Raw genomic sequence first — 20,296 nt, 5'->3', positions numbered from 1 at the left:
TTCAATTGACTTATTGAATTTTTTGTTAGCCGTGAAACTATTTATTAATGAAGATATTAAGTAAATCAATTATTGATTGTAATGTTTTAAAGAAAAAATAAACCAAAAAGTTAAAAGTCAATAAAAAAAGTGTTAGAGCAAATTTTTTTATTTTATTTTAAAACCATCTTTTATCTAATATAATTCATGATCATCTAAGTAACCAACAACAAAAAGTCAAGCTTAACAACCAAAAAGCCAATTATCAAATAAATATACATTATTCGTTTTAATTTATTTGTCGCATGTTACCCAAAAATAAAGAAGGATCGAAGAAGAAGTTATATTATCCACTTATAAATTCAAAGGAAGTTCATTACTAAACCAAATGGTAGCAGTAGAAGTCACTCTTAAAGCTTATAAAGCAAAATACGCTCTACTCGTTCACCAAGGTAAACAATAATAAACACTTCAATAAAATATAACCAACAAATTGAAATTGATAATGTTAATGTGTTCCGTAAAAAATTCAGCTCTAAAAGTAGGAATGTAAGATGCATGTATCAGTACAGAAAAGGTGCATCAAGTTGCTTAACATGCTGCAATAAACAGCTGAGGAGAATCAATGATCCATGAGTACTCCGTACCAATTATCTACTCTTTGGCCTTAGCCAGCAATCCAGCGAGCGTCAACTTGGTGTACTGGCCCGTCAACTTCGTAACAAATGTTAGATCGTCGGGTATAATTTCTGTGTGACAGCCACTATTATAGGCACAATCCCACAAGTAGAGCTGGTTAATGGGGCGGATCGGCTAATTGGACTGCGGACTTAATTATATTTAGTGGGTAATAAGCGGAACGGGTCGTTAATGATTTTTATTATAATGGGTTCGTTAGGGTCCAAAAATAAATTTTTAAATAGGCCAATCAAGCAACTTAGTTCAAAAATACATGATAAATAACGTTTTTATTTATCAATTTGAGTTTTTAATGTAATTTTCTATATTTATGATTATGTTATAATAAAACACCGAATTATTAAATTGGATTAAAAAGCTAAAATTGTAGTATTATATTGTTATAATATCAATCAACTACGTAAAATAACAATTATATATAGGGAGTGTTTGACAATTGATTGTTGGTTGTTGGGTGTTTATTGTTAACTGTTGACTTTTTTAGTTGGCTTGTTTGACTAGCTGAAAATATTAGCTGCTTTTATTGTTTTTATGCTAATTAAAAAAATCAACTCTTTATGGAGATGTTTGAAAAATTTAGGTCTTGACTACTAGCTGATTATAATGATCCTCTTTAAAACATTTGACATGTGAGTCTGTGACCCGCATTTGACATGTCCCAAATTCAATCCGCCCTGCATTCAGTCCGACCCGCCCAACTACCATGTCTATCCACAAGCCAAAGGGCCCACAGCTGATCAAGCTACTTGGAAATTGTAGGTCCATCACTTGTCTTTTAGGGGTTTGGACTTTGTGCTACACTCATTGTCTCTCTCGATATGGATAAAGAGTTTCCTTTGATTTATGGTACCTTTTTTTGGCACATATTGAATATTGATATGGATGTCTATTGTAATTTCTTTTATTCATTACCCACGTTCACGGTCATTGATTATTCCCCCTTTTTTCGTCCAATTCTTATGAACTACTTCCTTTAAATTCCCTCCCAAATCTTTTCAAAAATATACTTTTTTCCATTTTTTTAGTTAAATCAGTTATTGGAACTCCGACGAATGATATAATCTTATCGCTTTCTTATCAATTACATGATAAATTGATTTAAAAAATAATAAAAATTTAAATAATTATAGGTCTACAATGGGTATAATTTATTAACATATTTAAAAGCTATGTAAAATTAGGTTAATAATAATGTGACATTCAAATATTTTATTAAAATATTATTTTTAAATTACAAAAATATTAAAAGATAATAATAAAGAAATTCCTTTTTTAAAAAAGTTTTACATTCAAAATTCCAAGTGTCAGGTTATTAGAGCTCTGATATATAGAATAATCTTATTGGTTTCTTATTAATTACATGCAAATTGATTTAGGAAATAATAAAAATTGAAATAATTGGAAGTTTGCAATGGGTATAATTCATTAACAATGAATTTATCAAAATAACATATAGTGCAATACATTCGATTTAAATATGTACATATTTATTGCTTAATTAGGTTTATTCAGTATTAATACATAAATCCATCAATTATATTATTATCATTCTTATTTTATTTGTTTATTAATTAACTGAATTTTAAAAAATTGAAAATATATTATTTTTGAAACTTGAAAATAAATACTTATAATATTCTTAAATATAAATTATATTAAACATCAAACTGATAGAAATCCGTGCAGTGCACGGGCACATATACTAGTTTAGGTATAATTGTACATAAGATAATTTAATTTTGTCCTTATTAAAATAAGTTTTACCTTTTTTAGATAAGATCTCGAGTTTTATTATGATCATCTAGCCCTCATCTTCTCACGGTCTATTTCATTAACTATAAAAAAAAAGTGTAATTGCATATAAATTAAGTTAGGGAAGAAAATGATGAAAAATTCAATATTTCTCACTAATAATGACATTAAAGAGCTAATTGTTAAACATTAAAAGACATGTATTAAAGTTTACACGTGTAAACTATCATTAATTTTGTTTATAGTGGAGATAATACATTATTCAATAATTAAAAGGTGGGTCACACAAATAAAGTAGTGAAAGTAATAAAATAACATTTTTACTAAAAAGAAAAACAATGTGAGCAATAAAGAATCGTTAGATAACAAAAATAATGCGAGTGAAAAAAAGGAAGGATTATGTAGTATAACATTTGATTAATTATTTAATAAAAGTTATCGATTTTAAACTTGTTACCGATTGGTAGATTTATAATTGTCCTTATGACAATCCAATAATTATGTCTTTTCTTAAAATACTTTTAGGAAAAATATAAAATGAGTCAAAATAATGGAAAAGATACTGCCACATCTATATTTAAATATAAATATAAGGCTAAACAAACTTACTTTATAAATTTAAACCAGCTAAACAAGTCTTACAAGTTAAAAAGTTTCAAACCCAAATCAAATCCATATAAAAGCTAAGCAATTGAAATTGAAATGTTTGAATTGAAACATAACAATTATTAATATAAATAATTTTTAGATCAATCTCACTCCATAGTTTCAAAGCATGATTAACCTGCAAAATAAAAATATAAGAAAAATTATAATTGAGTAATTTATTACTCTATAAAGTAACAAATTAAAAATAATCTAAAAATATAATTTGACCGAGATATTAAATAATTAACTCTTCAGATGTAGTTCTAAAACCCTAATTTATTTTGAATTATTAAATGTTTAGTTTCTTAAGTTATGTCAATAATTGAAAATAAAAATCCAAAAATGTAGGGCTTAAAAAACAGCTAATGACTTGATGGTTACGTTTTCCATCCACGCAAATAAGTGGAGGGCATGTGACGTTGAAGTTGATGAGTACTCATAATCTTTTTGTTTATTGTGTAATTGGGCATGCCATCATTCTACACCTCTATATCCCACTTGCAACTTTATGAGCCCATGTCCTTGTCTTATAGGAATAGGAGTACTCCCTCTTCTGTAGTGTTTACTATTTAATCCGTTATCAAATATTCTTTATATAATTTTTGATAAATAGCTATTTATCTTTCAAACTTATTTTATATATTGAGATTAATATGTTAGAAAAAATATAATTAAATGAAATTTAATTTAAATCGTCTAATCGCATGCTTTTATAATATTAAGTTTTTATAATTTTTAGATGTATATATTTTAATATATAAATGATTAAGATAACACATTGACTTGCGGAAGAAGTCAAATGTAGCAAGTATAGCAAAATGGGGGAAGTATAACCAAACACCTAGATGAAATTGTTGTATTTTTAGTGGAAAAGAAAATTATAGTGGATAAAAATATAAATGAATGGTAAAAATTAATTGTTAAGATAAAAAAAGAAAATAAGTGTGTAGTTAATAAAGTTGATTCATAGCAAGGGAAGGCTAGTAAAATCATAGCCTACCCTCCATTTTTGATTCTTATCCACAGATATAATTTATCTTTTCATCTCATCCAAAGTCGAAAGCGAAACCATAGTATGTTGAGAAATACACCAAATCAGGTATGAATTTGGTTTAGCATTGAGTATTAACTCTTAATCAAGATGAGAAAATGAGCTGCACATCAAGAAACCAAAAAAAACAGAGCAATTAGTTGTGTCTAATCTCCATAGTCCTTTTCACAATGTACAATTTTCTTATGGAAATCAAAATTAAGACAACTCTAAAAACAGTTGGGGCCATGGGGGAACTCAACATGCCTTTTCTTTGTACTTTAAAACCACTCGAGGCAAAATAGATTTCTAAAAGAGAGAGAAAACTAAAAAAAGAGACGACATCCCTTTCATCTTAATCATTTTTTCTATGGGCGTAAAACACTGGGTATGGTGATGTCGTGATGATGATGTCATCCCTTCCCAGAAAAGGGAATTCAACGAAAAAAGCTCCAACAAAAACCCTGAAAATATATCTTGAAATAACTCGTGAAAATTCGACTTCTTACTCGGTGATTGCGACCCTGTTTGCATGCCACTTCATGAAACCTTCTTCAAGGGCTTCCCGCATCCATGGGTGTCGGCAACATTCTAACGCTTCAGTTATGGTTAACCATTTCCGCTCGCGGGTACTCTGCTCAGGCCAATACTCGAGTTCCTCTTTCACAAGCAACGCAAACATAGCCGCCTTGCATAAACCTTCTGGACTATAATCGTCTTGCAGGGTTTTGCTCTTGAAGTCGTAGTATCCAACACAATCCTGGAATACGAAAAAACGAACTTTTTGATGTTCACAAGTGCATTACTTAGTTTTTTATGAGAACACTTCTCGTTATCCGCAAGAACAGCATAATGTTCTGAATGAAATAAAAGTACATACCAATAGGTCGCCTTTCACACCAGCCTCTTCCATTGCTTCACGTCGTGCTGCCTCCTCAACAGTTTCATCATTTTCCCAGCCTCCCTGGGGTTTTATGAATGAGCAAAAACATAAGAAAAACCGATAACCAGAGAAAAGTTTTCCTGGTGAAAATATGTGAAAATGCAAGCAAAAACAAAATAACACATACAACACAAAAATGCCAAATCCATAATCCCTCTGCTATATGAACAAAAATAAATTAGCGTAGAAATCATCACCAAGGAAATTTAGTAACATCTAATACATCTTCAACTAATAAAATTAAAATTTCCATGATAATTTACATATATTGTCCAGCTCCATTCATTGCTATAGATTGTTATATCATATATGTTTCTACAAATCCCAATTTTTCACATCACTCTTCACTCTTGTTGGAGAACGGCTGATGGATTATTATGCGATCAAGGTGTGCTCTTAAAGTTAAAGGAAAAATTTTATCGAATGACCATTAGAACAATGCTACTATATGGATCAAAATGTTAGGCTCTTAGAACGGATCATATTAGGAAGATGGGAGTAGCTTAAATGTGAATGCTTCGATGGATGAGTGATCATACCTCAAGGGAGTTGAAATATTGAGGAAAAGATGAACGATAATCGTTTAAGATGGTTTGGGTATGTGCAAAGAAAATCGTTTAACATGAGGGCAGGAAGTCCGAAGAAGACTTGGAACTATATATTGGTTCATGTAGCCGATCCCAATCTTTTGGGATTAAGGCTCTGACATTATTGTTGTGTTGTTGTCTGCACTCTTGTTATTCAGGTCATTTCAGCCTACATATCCCACTTTTAAGTTTATAGAAGTTCCAACTTTCTACTTATCCGATAAATTTTTCGATCTTCTTTGAACATGACTAAACAAAAAGCGACGTAGTATCTCATTTTGTTTCAACATCTGCAACTTCGAGATGTTTTAATTTGGAGTTTTCCCTCTAAACTTACTACAATGATCCATTCTAAATGCCCAGCATTCTAGCACGTATAGTAGTGATTGTCTAATGGCAGTTCGATGGAGTTTTCCCTCTAACCTTACTACAATGATCTACATCCTGATGAAAAATTGAGCCACTTAGAAGTTGAAGCAGTAACTAAAAAGGAATTTCATCTGCTTATACAATGTCATTGTCGAACAACAAGCAATGTCGAACTTCTCCCTATGTAGGTCTTGTTATCTCATCTAGGATCGTGATTGGAAAATCTTCGGTCGTTCCTCACATATCCTACTTTGTATACTCTATCTATTGATATAATGAGTGTGTGTCTGTAAGCCATCACACATATTCTAGCCGTTATAGTTAGAAGCAATAGTTTTGAGACCTCCAATTTCCGTAAAATCAAATCTAAAAGATATAAAAGTGAGTCAGAGATAAGAAATATGTAAACAAATTCACCTTTGGAAACAGAAGACCAGGCCCACTAGTTGAGTTGATCATAAGCACTTCCACAAGCTTCTCAAATTCTGTTCCATCACTTCCGTCGCAACTTCTATATCTAAAAGGGATACACCTGCAGATAAAGTTCTTGTTAAAATCCTAGAAAATCTCTAAAAAGCAAGAATAAAGATGTTCACAGTAAAAATAAATAATCGATCCATGGTGTAGCCCATCACACGTAAAAAAAAGACCCATTTAGTGCATGCTCACAAACAAGAATCAGCGCAATTCAGAACTAACCTATTTTCTAGCACTGATTTCTTTTGCTACTTTTAAATTTCCAATACGACAAATTTCTTCTGGTAACATATCCAACTTCGTCATTAAGATGCTTCTTAGCAACATCCATAACTAGAGATAACCCCTCCACGTGTTCAAACTTCAAACTTGTCGAGTTAAATATGTGATCATGCACATCACTAGATTTCTACATACAATGAGATTGAACACAGTTGTTGTTCTTGCTCAATATATCAAAGCCACCACTATTCGAGAATAGCCCGCAACGAGTACAGAAATATTCTATATTCTCCAGTTACATGATACAGCAAACAAAACCATACCAAAAAATTAAAACAAAATGGATCTACTCTTAGGGGTTGTTCGGTATCAAATATTTTAAGATTGGAAACGGATTCAACTATTCGTTACCGTTTGAAAGTATTTGGTATGGTTTTTGGCTATCCGTTACCGTTACCTAGCGGAAACCATTACCAATCATTTGTTTCCTCGTAAATACTAGTGAAAACAAATAATGTTACATTTTCTTTCTTTCATTCTAAAACTCAAACCTTCAAGCTAGATTCTCTTCTATCATATTTTCTTCTTCAAGTGCTCCTAACTAACAAAATATATCATCTTCCTCTCTCCCACTATTTTTAATTTTTTTTTGAGTCTCTTTTTTGAATGCAACAGGAATAAAATTATGGGTAAAGATCTGGAAATTTTCAATTTGCTTTTCTTACTCCTTCAATCCCAAATTCTTCAATTATGGTTAATTTGCTGGGATTTATATATATATAAAAAGTTGAAGTTTCATAGTAGTTTTTTTTTCTTTTGTCATCATATCTATGAAGGTAGATTATATTTCAGTTGTACTGATTATGGAGGGATAATGCAATATTAATAGGTGTTTCCCTTTCCATTAGCATACCAAACAACAAATAACAACAACCATTATCCTTACCCTTACCCTTCTTAGAAGGTTGCCTTTCCATTCCATTTCCAATCTCTATACCAAACACCCCTTTAATTATAAACATGTTTCACTGAGCCATCAAGTCAAATTTCAAGCAAGTTCATTAATTAAATATTTTATCAACTTTCCCCAAAATAAATCCCAAGATCAAAGCCTTGATCCAGTCAATGCACAATGCCCCAGTTCATTCAACTAAAACAAGAAAATTTAAAAACCATTCGGCAGGAATTGTTGTATAAGCAAAGAACAAAAGCATGACCAAATCTAACAACAAGTAGTAAGTTAGACCATATTCCCGATACCCTTTTCATTGATATAATCGAAGTAAAATAGAAAGTTGGACCACTTAACAATAACCTTGCAACATCCCACATGTTATAACTAGGGGGGATCGGATATTGTGGTTAAGAGGAACAAACAACAAACCAACAATGGTAGGAACCAAGTGTCGACAACAACACACAAATTTTTTGGGTAACTTAATGACCCCCTCTTAAACGATTACAATTATTCTATTAATAAACTCAAAAAAAAATGTCAATAAAACTAGCATTAGATAGCACACACTTAGCTCTCTAGTTCTATATGTGACTTTCTCTTTCCGATCACTAGTGACCTCCAACTTACGGAGAACTCTTAGAGATTGCTGTCATATATAGGATATGAAGGTATTATGTGTATTTTAGCATTTATAGATTAGGGTATGTCATTATAAATAAGGACGAGGGGAGGAGGGAAAGACATTGCAACAAATAACCATTGTTACACATCAATCCTCCAATACCATCATATTCCCCTTAGCGATTTTGTAACTATAAGTCTTGATAGTGCATCCCCTCTTTTCAAATTTCCTCAATGAGATTAGATTCCTCTTTTATCATATATCTTGAATTCCCTAACCTCCTCACGATACCATTGTGCATCTTCAATGCAATCTTTCTAATGGATTCAATCTTAATCTCTTCGCCTCATGTCAAGGTCATCCTTTCATCTCCACAAGCCCTCATGCTCACCTCGCGTCAAGGTCATACTTTCATCTCCACAAGCCCTCATGCTCATAAGCATCTTCTTAACTCGAAAAATGTGATATTACTTCCCATAGTCAAACTCCCATTCACCTTCGTCCTCATCATTGGTCATCAACACCTAGGCTTCATCATCGTTGGGAAGCTCCCCCTTTTTTCCTAAGTTTCTCCTTCCCACACAACACACATAAAGCACCCAAAAAGAAAGTACAATTTGCCTTCCTTTCCTCAATTGGATTCTTCTTCTTCATCGACATCTTTTTTTTATCTCTGATGGGCTATTTTCCACCTCATCTTCATCATCATCTTAATTGGGACTTTCAAACTCCCATTAAGCTTTTCTACATTACCACCTTATCTGGCTTCCTCGTCATCCAAACTCTCTTCGTAGGATCATCTTAACATTTTTTCTTCAAAATTCTCAACTTTTGGAGGCATCTCTCAACTTCTTGCAAAAAAAATATAGCCAGTTGGTAGCAATAATAAGGTATTTTGTCTTCATAATCAACCATTTCCATCCTCTTTACTCAATTTCCTCTCGTCTTCACCTCCTTAGGCCTTACCATCTTTTGATAGAATTTTCTAATCTTCAATGCTACTACACCTAGTTGTTTCTTACTATTTTTCATTCTTCAACAACAAAAATCTTATCTCTTTTCTTTGCTCTTCCCGATTGCAATTAACTCTTTTAAAATCCAATAAACAACCGCTTAGATTTCAATACATCATACAAATTCCTCACACTTAGGGTTTCAAAAAATCCCACTCAGCTTCTCCATCCATCATCTCTTGACCCTAAATTTCTCCCTCTTACAACTCCAAAGATTCAAACTTTAGCCTCCAATCACCCACAACCTCAACTAGAATGACAACATATTATAATTAGTTACTCGCTCATCAAAAATATTAACTTTTCTATCAATGAATTCAGCAAAATACATCAATAAGACTGAAATGAGATCATCACACTCTCAACTCCCTCTTGCTCTTCACATGGCTCTCTCTCCTCAGAATGATGACAACCAACTTATCTCTAAAGGCACTTTTATAAGTTCAATGACAAGCTCATGGAGAAATCTCTCTTTTAGTTCTAACAAGAGCTATTGAAAATTACTACCCTCAAGTAAAGACTTTCCCGTCTAATTTTCTCTATGGAACTCTGTTAGAACCTGGAGGTTGCACACAACACACTAGTTCCTCTCATCTAAAGGCTTTCAACAAAAACCTCTTCAAATTACAGCAGAGCACGCGTGTTCGAAGCCACAAAACTCACAACAAGCTGATCTCATTACAGCCAATTCAAGCACATAAGTTGCTGAATGGAGCCAATCTTCAGGAATTTGGCTCTTGATTCAACACTACATTCAATAACTTATACATTGGCAGAATGGGAAGCTTTAAAATACAAAACAACAAAGAATATTGCATGAAATTTAGATTTGGAAACCAAGATGCATTTCCTAATAATTCTTAACACACAAACCCATGAACAAAAATAAAAATAAAAAACCACACTTGAACAATTAAATACACCAATCAAAGAGAAAATAATGGGATTAAGAGAGATACCCTGCAACAAGGCGACAACCATCTTCATAGCGTTGTTGATGGCGACCAGTTCGAGCAACCAATTCAGACATTGTACTTTCTTTCTCAAAAACTCCAAAAGAACCCATTTATAATAACGAATCTCATAACTAAACCCACCTTTTTAAATCAATCAAAAACAAAAAAGATTAATCCTTTAATCAATCAATCAATGAGTCAACCAATTTCAGAAATAACCCAGTAATACCCATGAATTGTTCTTGACTAAAATTTGATTTTAATGGTACTAAACATTGTTCTTCATAAATTTTGTTTTCTTTTTTCCCAGAAAGGGATGAAAGAGGAGGATATGCTACGGTTTATTATTGTTCCCTTCGCCCTTCGCAGAAAGAGAGAGGAAAAATAAATAGAAATTAGAAGTATAATTTGTCTTAAAAATTATGGCTAATTGGATGATGTGATGTTGGTTACAATCAGATTACAAATGTGGAGAAGGGGAAGATTGAGTTTTTATTTTATTTTATTTTATTTTATTTTATTTTATTTTGTAGGTGTAAGAGCGATTTGTAACCGAGACCAATCCAAAAATACTAAAAAAATATTGTATTAGATAATAATTAAGGATCCAAAAATACTAAAAAAATATTGTATTAGATAATAATTAAGGGTCCATCATAATATACTACATTTAGTAGTAAACAATTTATAAGTGATATTTCACAAATGTATTTTTATTATTTTATATAAGACAATTTCACCGTGAGACATATTTTATATTTGGTTAAATAGCTCAATATAAAAACTTTTAACTTATGGGCTTTTTATTTTGAAGTTGTTTCACTGTGAGATGGTCTCATAGAAAACAGATTGTATTTATTTTGCTTCAGCCTCATAAATCTAAGGGGCGATCTTGGGTAGGGTTAACGGAAGGAGAGAGCTTGATATATTTGATCGTAAGACTTAAGATAAAACTTGATTCTTGAGTTAGTTCTAATTTTTTTAAAAAATGGGGAAATAAAGTTTGGGGCGAAATTTTTTTGTGGTTTTGATAAATCTAACAAATTGTTTGTTTTTTTTTTTTTGGTAATTTTGGGTGGAGGGAGAAAATCAGAATTTTTAATAAAGGTGCAATAATACTTGAAATAATATTATATAACGAAGTTCTTATTGTTGATTGTGTTAATAAAGTTAACTTGACAACAATCACCTGCATAAAAAGTTTAAATGATTTTCTTTCTAAACGACTTATTTTGACTAATTAAGCAATCAAAGGAAAAAATAGTATTTGATAAATAATTTTTAAATTAATTAAAAATTTAGTTATTATAGCAACTGGCAGAAACAGATAGTTAAATAGTTAGAAATAAATTAGTATTTTTTACTGGTCAAAGCACCCAACAATTGTAGCTATTCAGCCAACATTGAAAAAAAAACAAAATTTAGAGAAATTTTTTGACAGTGTATTGAATATGTGCTAAAGTAGAGTTGACAAGCTAATAAAACATGATAAAAAGTTAAAATTTAAAAGACTAAAAGAAGACCAAAAATAATTTGAAGAACACAACAAAAAAGAATATGTATAGATTAACGTTTTTAATCATAAATGAAGTATCGGGAAAACAAAATAATATATACAATCACTAAGACTATTTTATGATTCATGTACTTGACTATAAGTTTTTTTTTTTTAAAAAAAAAAATAGAAGTAAAACTTGTTAATATGTGTATGATTTAAAATAACGTAAAAATTGTTAAAATATTATTTTTTATAGATAGATCCTTAGTAATTTAACACAGAATATTTCGTATGACCAGCAAACATTTAGCTCTTTTTATATTTTTTTCAGTTTGTTTGAGTTTTCACCATAAGATTCATATATATATATATATATATATGAGAGCTTTTTGAATTTTGTAATACAAATTCAAACGAAAAAAAAGTAATAGAAAAACATAGGCATACAAAAAATACCGGAAACTCTTAACTTGTGTTCCAGGGAAAGATGCAGCCAGTTTTGTGTCATAACAACTGTGAACTATTTTCTATATATGATTTTACAATAAACATCAACAGCCATCTAGATTGTAGTTCGATAACGTAGGGTATGGAGCAATTTATAATACGCAACCTAACTACCCCTAATAAGTATACGATCAATCGAACAAATCGTTCGAGTTCATGAATGAATACATAAGCAGCTAGTATGAATCAATTCGCCAGTTCAATATATCAGTAACTCTCGATAATGCTTTTAACCGAAGAATAAGTGCCCATGATTCCGCTGATAACACCGAACACGACAATCGCATAGCTAACTATCACCTGAAAGCAAAAAGAACATCATCCAGAAGTGTCATAGGACGAGGTACATGATTAATAGCAAGGGTGTTCATAAACGAAAGGGCGAATCATATGTTTAATGATGCAGTCTATAATAGTGTTGAGCGGGTAGTGCTCGGCTGCTCGCTATTGTAGCAAGGTAGCTTAACTGAAATGATTAGTCAAAATCATTAACTTTTTGGTTGACTTTTGTCTTTTGGCTTTTTGGCTGGTCAAAATGCAAAAGATATTTGATAAATGACTTTAAGCCGGCTAAAAAGCTAGTTTCAAGCCAAAATCAAAGTGAGTAGCTTATTTATTGCCTTTTTACTTTTTGACCAGTTTTTATCAACAAAAATAGCCAACAACCAATAACTATTTTATATCGAACATCTGCATAACAATTGGGTTAAAGATCGACTAAACCGGTCAACTATAGCCAACAGCTAAGACCTAATTTTTACCAAATATCTCCATAACTACTAATATTCCAATACTTCCAAAGACCAGCCAACTATAATAAACAGTCATTTGCTAAATAAACCCAAAGATCGAGTAAAACATCATTTAATCTAAATATGGTAACATAACACTCACTAATCTACAATCGTATGCGAAACAAAATGATTTATCAAACCTGCATCCTTGTTGCCTTCTTATCCACAATTTTTAAAAAACTCACTGCTGGAACGATTACAGCCTGCACCATAAAAGGATCGAATATAAAGAAAAAACATTATGATTTAGCTACCGAACTAATATGAATATATAATAGAATTTAGCTACGGATAATTTGCTATGTACCTAAATAACATCTCATGACTTTACGATAAAAAATAATGCAAAACGAGAGCTCGCGATTACTCAAAGGATCTCAAGCATATCTATGCAAGTATTTGTGGCTTGAGCCGTTGAGCATCCCAACTCAACACGATTTAGCTAATATCGTTTGAGCTTTATTTGCACTTCTCTTAGTCGACTACATTCCACAAATAGTTTGGCTTCTTGCGTTTTACTCGAACATTCCTCTCAATATTTACCTCATATTGCCACGTGCTCAACTAAATTTTCTTTGGCTCTTTACGTCTTTCTCAATTTAAATCGTTTGCCAATTTATTTAACATTTTTAGCTCCACAAATATCTTTTGTATGTTTCTAAAAACACCGTAATTATACCAAGCTGCAATGTTCAAAAATATAGCATGTAACTAATTTATTAAGGGAATGAGCAAGCCTACCACAAGTATGCTCAAAAGTGAACCGATCAATGCCATCAAAAGACCTGCCAGCAAAAGAAAATATTGTGTATGAGTGACCCAATTTTGCACCCTCTTGTGCATAGTCAAAGCAGCCAAGACATAAGATTGTTGAAACTCTCAGAAGTATAGAGGTGTTCATTCGGATCATCGGGTTGGTTTCAGGTCAGGTGTTTCAAGTCGGTTCAAAATCATGTTTTGTATCCAAATTGGTTTTTGCATACTGGTAAATACATTTTTAAGTCAAGTCAAATAGAGTTCGGGGTTACAACTTACAAGGTCGGGTGAAAATCGGGTTGTCGGGTTTGTTTTAAACACCTCTACGCGCACGCAATGGAATGTCAAGGAAAGCACTTACTGAAAAAGGGAACAAGGAAAGCTACACAAAGTGTGGAAACGACAAGAATGGTCCTTAGGGTGAAGAAACACCAGTTGCTGTTCGCGATATGGGGAGGCAACAACTCTTCTAAACCTCGAGCTAGTGGGTTCATCAGCAACGCATATGTGTCCAATGTCAAGGAAGCAAATAAGAACAATCCAACAGGAGATACATGTAAATTACATACATACGTGATACGTCATGTGTGTATGTGTGTGTATATGCATTTGACCCAAAAACGACACAAAAATTTATAGATAAGGATATTTTGTAAATGGGTTGATCACCTGCACGAAAACGAAAAAAAAGTTGAGAAAATCCCTATGATGTACTTGATTAAAAATCGATGAAACTGAGACAAATATATTGAAATCCATTACTTACGGTTGTCCAGAGGGCGACATTAGAAGCAACGGAATCTTTTGGCATGTTTAGAGTAATTTGAGATAATGTGCCTTGTCCAAACATGAGATATCCCATAACAGCGACACTTCCATAGATCAGAACACACAAAGAAAAACTGCACAATGGATAACAAGTTCACATCAAAAGGGGAAACGAAACGGGAACAATAATGCTCTTAACGTGATTTTTATTGAACAAATTTTATGTCAACTAATCGAACCTCAATTTGACTATTTTAAGCTAATTTTTCTTCATTCGAAGTGATTCAAATTTATTTTGGAAAATCTTTATTGTTTTCAACACTTGTGGGTACTGGGCTTCACTAATGAAAACTAATTCGCCGACTAAAACAGATGCATCGCAACGCATCAACCGCGTAGTAAAGGTTTTGAAGAAAAAAAAAAGGACCGATATTTCCCAGATTGTAAGAAAAAAAAATCGATTTGGGCTGATTCAAGGTATATCCCATGCTTTTGCCCGATATTTGGCGTTATTACAACCACATCACTATTGCAATAGCTTCATGATCTCGTTACCACGATCACAACCGTTATCGCATTTTTGTGCTACGGACTAAAAGTGATTTTGACTGTTAAAAACTGAAAATCACTTATTATAAACTGATTTTAACTTAAATATCACCTTTTGATGTAGAAGAGAGCATGGCATAGATATAATAGAAGTAGTACACATCATAAATTAAGGTTATGTACCTGATCATTAGCGCTGCCGTAAACTGTTTCTTGTTAGCCATCGACTGATAGATGTTTGGGAAAACTGCATGACCTGAATAACAGAATCCATACACGCCAATAGCAAATGGAATTCCATTCCAGTTCACAACTTTTGCCGTGTGATGAAAGCCAATTCCATCCACCGTTCCAAGAAGCAGAATACAAAACACAATCAACACTGTCGAAATAACTCCACCAGCTGCAGTAAATATCAATAAAATTGCACGAATATTGCGGGTTATTTCAAAGTAAAATCAAAAGAAAAAATATTTAGGACGCGAGAACATAGAAAAATACACCACCTGAAAGGTAAGAAATTACTCGTAGATCCTTCAACCAAACTGTTGGTAGAACAATAAGGACGGTTAGCAATGCAAACATATGTGTAGAGTCGAGGTTAAAACCACCCCAATGTAAGTCCGCCCCAGGAAATAGCCGAGAAAGATTGTCTCCCTCCAAAATAATGAATTCGACACAATATGACTGCACAATATATAATATTTTGTGAATTTTGAGGGTAAATAGTACTATAAATAATCAAATTTAGCGACTTTTACTTACATATAGCTCCACATACAAGGCAATCTGCAAGACGGAAAATAGAAAATTAACAATATGATAACATGGATGGAAGAAGGATAACTTGACGGAAAACATGATTAAGGAACTCACAGATAGAAATAAACGTCCATATTTCCCGAATGCGGCTTCACCAATGTCAGGGTAAGTTATAATCCCGGCTCTACTTTCAAAGCAATGTCTCATAAGAGAGGCCGTATAACAACATACTATTGCAAAGAGGAATAAGAATACGAGGCTCAGCCAGCCAGCTTCTTTTATAGTATATGGAGTAGATAAAAGCCCCACTCCGGCCATCACGTTTAACCCTATAGGAAAACAAGCATAGGAAATCTCAACTAGGAAACTCGGCACATATATTTTCAGCTATAAGAAAAACTCGAAACATGTGGTCTCCTCCCCCGGATTTGAAGGGAAGGGCAAGAGAGATAAAATTTGTCATATAATCACTTACATAATTACATGATTGGTAGATTATAAGTTTTCAACAACATAAAAAGAGCGGCAAATTTTGTAGTTAGTCCGTAGGGTTGGGAAGTCTCTTAGAGAGACATGAAGTGCAACAAATCCGAAAGTTCAAAAAAGAAAGTGTCATACGGGCAACATCTTAGGAAACAAAAGAGCTCCTTGATGACATTCTCACAAAAAACCAAGGGTTACGAAACCAAAAAGACATTCTCACCATTGAATACAGTTTGAGTAAAGGTGCATTGTTGGCCAAGTGGTAGTTCTCCGCCAAGATCTTCGTACAATGATTTTAAATTAGATATCCTTGATGACCCTTTAGATAACTTGTCATATTCTTCTTTCTTGTACCTGCTCCCATACTCAGGAAGCAAAAGAGCTCTATTTCCATCAACATCTAAGTTACTTTTGCTGCGCATGCTAAGCATGCTTGGAGTGCGACCAAGCAATCCAAATCCCGGGGATGCAGCAAGCGTATAAGAGTCTGTCGTCTCTCTGTAAAAAAACATGAAAATGCAATCATGAAGATCCTCTAACATCTAGACATTTATGTAACAAGTTAAATGGTAAAATAGAGGTCTAGAGACTAGATATGAGATGACATGTAACTTTCATGATACATGAACTGCTTATGTAAAATGTATAAAGCAACATTCAATATTTACTGGATGATTATTGTGCACCAACATAATACGTAACATTTCCTGCATTGCTGTACACTATTCTCAGAGATGTAACCAAATAGACCATTTAAAAAACTAATGACTTGCGCGTGATTACATCATGTTTCACATGAACATCGCCATCATTAGCTCCAAGCCCTCCGACATAATAGTCCATATCAACTTTGTGAAAAGTTTCACAAGCTCCAACTTGATTTTGTTGTTATATTCGTAGTTTCGGAAAAACATCGGGGTCAAAAGAGAAAAAGTGGAAAACTACTTCCAACCATTAAGAACAACCAAACATATACTAAGGATGGTAAGCTTCAAAATCAATTAAAAATCAATTAAGAAACCCTCCTAATTTATTTTTTATGCACAACATTCCTTTACCCAATGGCATTAAATAGCTCCAACCTAGACTTCCACGGTTCCACCTAGGCAAAGTTTGTGCGGTCTGGTGTATGCAATCTGGCCTTGTAAAAAACAAGGTATTTGTTTTGATTAACCCTTGAAATATGTACACATTATCTACGTGTTAGGAGCACGTATTTCTTTTGGCCGAGTCCTCGAAATATGTGGTATACCTAATCATTAATGAGTTATTTTACGATGATACATTATGATCTGAAACTAAAAAACTATAAATATGTGGCTTTAATAAGAGCGGGCACTATATTTTTTTTAATCATGTTGAATCTAACAGCACTTATTGTGCATAAAAAAACATTGGCTTACAGGCTAGCACTTAACTAAAAGAAAATATTGCCCACGTACTCCAATAAACAACTTGCCACGTACTCCAACCCCCACATTGAGAACAATCTCTCAAGCCCAAAGTTTTCACCTTTAGTGGAAACACACTCTAATACAGAGAAGAAACTTTTTTCGCTTTCTACCGTAGTTGCTTGTTCTGTATTAGCCTCCCTCTCTTACATTCCCAATGATGATTCAGGCCCTTATATAGGTCCTCTAAATCAGTGGAACAAATCGTAGGACAAATGGACTACTTGCCCCTCAAGTATCGACCAAAACATAAAGTCTGAGTTGGCACCACACCAGAGTGCAGAGTGCTCAGACAAGCACTATATGTGCTCGAATGAGCGCCATCATCAGTTCATTCTCCGACTTCTTCGTGTGTTGTGCCTCATTCAAGGGATGAACCAAAACCCTTCTTGTGCACCTTCTTGCCTTGTTCAAGGCATCTCTTGCCTTGTTTGTTTAAGGCACTCCATTTGTATATCTTTGATCACCTCATGGAGTGAAACCTCACACATCATCTCTCTTCAAAGTGTAAGACAAGAAATGGGCTATAACATGTACTAGTTGGTTTTGGCACTTGCACTACCACTTCTAAATTCTAATGGTTGATGACTTCATGTAGCCCAACTCATGTTGTGAAAAAGGCTAAGCAAGGAACAAAAAACACTCAAAAAGCATCCATTTTTTCATATGAAATCTTGAAAAGTATATTCTCTTCATACTTAACTAAAAAGTAAGAGCATCACTAAATTCCAACATTACTAGAAAATGAAATCCCAATTATTTCACCAGTAATAACTGCTAGCCATACAACAATGCATCTAACTATCTCAAACAAGCAATACTCCCATGGGAAAAAATATCAAAAAAAATTATTAAAAAGATAAAATAAAATAAGAAAGAACCTGAAACTTTGAGGCCAATTTTGAGAAACAAACATTTCATTTTTATCTTCATCGTCGTCATCAATAAGATCAACATCATCATCATCATCATCATCATTATCATCACCACTACAACTAAGGAGAACCCCATTAGCATCAACTTTATGATCTTCTAAATCATTTTCATCTTCCATTGAAAATTGAGTATCATCCTTTCCCTTTCCCGCCATAACTACTGAAATTACCCAACAAAAATTAAAAAAAGAGGGCCTAAAAAACCTTTAAAATAGAAAAAATTGAATCTTTAACTTGAAAAATAGCAGAAAAGATTGAATCTTTGTTCTTCCCCAGAAAAATAAGAAGATGGGTATTAATAATTTAATAAGAAGAAAAGAACGTGGGGTAAAGAAAGGAAAAACAGAGGCGGTGGGTGTCAGAAGAAGATGACAAGATTTGTGAAAAACAATGGAAAGAACATCCAAGTGAAAGAAAAGGATGACAAATGGACAAATTTGGGAGGACAAAGGAGAGATACTTGTAAGTTCTATATCAAATTATAATGTTCAAGAGGTATCTAGATTCTAGATAAAGAAGATTATTTTTATGACGAGTGTTTCTTTGGATTTAACCTTTGATGAAGGTTGAAGTCATTGCGGATTCATACTTTTGCTCTGTATTTATACTTTGGGATTACAAATTTCAAACTATACTCAACATTCTACACTCTACTAGTGGTGTAGTGTCATCATGTTTAATGTTTTCTTGTATTGGCCTTGTTTTGGAACTTTTAGTCAAGGTAGTGTCTTTTGATGAAAACCTTTGTTAAAACATATATATCAACTTGATCTTTTAATTAAATTTGACTTTATCCGATTTTAAATGAATTTTAAATAGTATAAAAATCAATGTAAATATAATATTTGATTTTTTAAACTGATATGAAATATCTGAACTAAAATTGATCCGATGACTCGAATGAATATCTATAAGCTTAAATATAAAATGTTTATCACTTTATTTTTAAAAAATCAAATTTAAGTGTCATATATATTTGATATTTATGGCCTTGTATCAATCACGACCTTGTTTAGAGAACTTTTGGTCAAAGTAGTGCCTTTTAATGAAAAAATTTATTCATTGACTATTTGATATTTATTTGACTATTTAATTTAATTTGACTTTATTTGATTTTAAAATGAATTTAAAATTATATAAAAATTAATGTTAACATAAGACTCAATTTGAAACCAACTTAAAATTTTTAAGTCAAAATTAACCCAATAACTTAAATCAACACTTATAAACTTAAGTATAAAATATTTATCACTTTATTAAAAATCAATATTTAAGTGCCACATAATATTTTACTTCTATGTTTTTATGACCAAATAGTTAAAAGAGTGGGTCCCATTGAAAAATTGATTACTTGAGTTGAGTATCTCATTGAGCATCTCTATACTCTTACGATGACATTTTCTTTGAATGTTTAAACTAATTTTTCAAACGTTGTACCGGCTAAGTTTCAATATTTGAAAGATAAAAATAAAAATTGTTTGTACAAGGCACAAAATGTTATGTGTAAATCTATATAAGTAATAGGAGTGTTTGGCAAA

The 20,296-nt window shown here is 32.5% G+C and overlaps 2 protein-coding genes across 2 annotated transcripts; both read right to left on the bottom strand.

The window, feature by feature from the left end:
• Nucleotides 1-4,244: 4,244 nt before the first annotated feature.
• LOC130827444 (nudix hydrolase 16, mitochondrial-like) lies at nt 4,245-10,728 on the bottom strand. The gene is made up of 4 exons (XM_057693166.1): nt 10,259-10,728; nt 6,425-6,539; nt 4,989-5,072; nt 4,245-4,868 (listed from the first exon to the last, which is right to left on the bottom strand). The coding sequence occupies exons 1-4, from the start codon at nt 10,363-10,365 to the stop codon at nt 4,614-4,616; spliced, it is 561 nt and encodes a 186-aa protein (XP_057549149.1). The 5' UTR covers nt 10,366-10,728; the 3' UTR covers nt 4,245-4,613.
• Nucleotides 10,729-12,191: 1,463 nt separating this feature from the next.
• Nucleotides 12,192-19,441, bottom strand: LOC130827432 (amino acid transporter AVT1A). The gene is made up of 12 exons (XM_057693157.1): nt 18,705-19,441; nt 16,593-16,870; nt 16,004-16,218; nt 15,893-15,916; nt 15,634-15,814; nt 15,311-15,530; nt 14,577-14,712; nt 14,460-14,479; nt 14,172-14,317; nt 13,796-13,839; nt 13,195-13,257; nt 12,192-12,560 (listed from the first exon to the last, which is right to left on the bottom strand). Exons 1-12 carry the CDS (start codon nt 18,911-18,913, stop codon nt 12,468-12,470), a joined length of 1,629 nt encoding a protein of 542 aa, XP_057549140.1. The 5' UTR covers nt 18,914-19,441; the 3' UTR covers nt 12,192-12,467.
• Between the last annotated feature and the right edge of the window lie 855 nt (nt 19,442-20,296).

Source organism: Amaranthus tricolor, chromosome 1 (assembly GCF_026212465.1).
Source record: "Amaranthus tricolor cultivar Red isolate AtriRed21 chromosome 1, ASM2621246v1, whole genome shotgun sequence".
NCBI classification, from domain to species: Eukaryota; Viridiplantae; Streptophyta; class Magnoliopsida; order Caryophyllales; family Amaranthaceae; genus Amaranthus; species Amaranthus tricolor.
Note: the sequence above shows the minus strand (reverse complement) of the source record. Positions and strands in the feature narration are given on the sequence as shown.

Coding starts and splice junctions, on each gene's coding strand:
- LOC130827432 (XM_057693157.1), bottom strand. CDS start 18,913: ATGGCGGGAAAGGGAAAGGATGATACTCAATTTTCAATGGAAGATGAA. Junction 14,318..14,459: donor GTGATCAACCCATTTACAAA/ATATCCTTATCT, acceptor GACATTGGACAC/ATATGCGTTGCTGATGAACC. Junction 12,561..13,194: donor AGAAGGCAACAAGGATGCAG/GTTTGATAAATC, acceptor TTTTGCTTTCAG/GTGATAGTTAGCTATGCGAT.
- LOC130827444 (XM_057693166.1), bottom strand. CDS start 10,365: ATGGGTTCTTTTGGAGTTTTTGAGAAAGAAAGTACAATGTCTGAATTG. Junction 5,073..6,424: donor CTGGTCTTCTGTTTCCAAAG/GTGAATTTGTTT, acceptor ATAAAACCCCAG/GGAGGCTGGGAAAATGATGA. Junction 4,869..4,988: donor GTGTGAAAGGCGACCTATTG/GTATGTACTTTT, acceptor TTCGTATTCCAG/GATTGTGTTGGATACTACGA.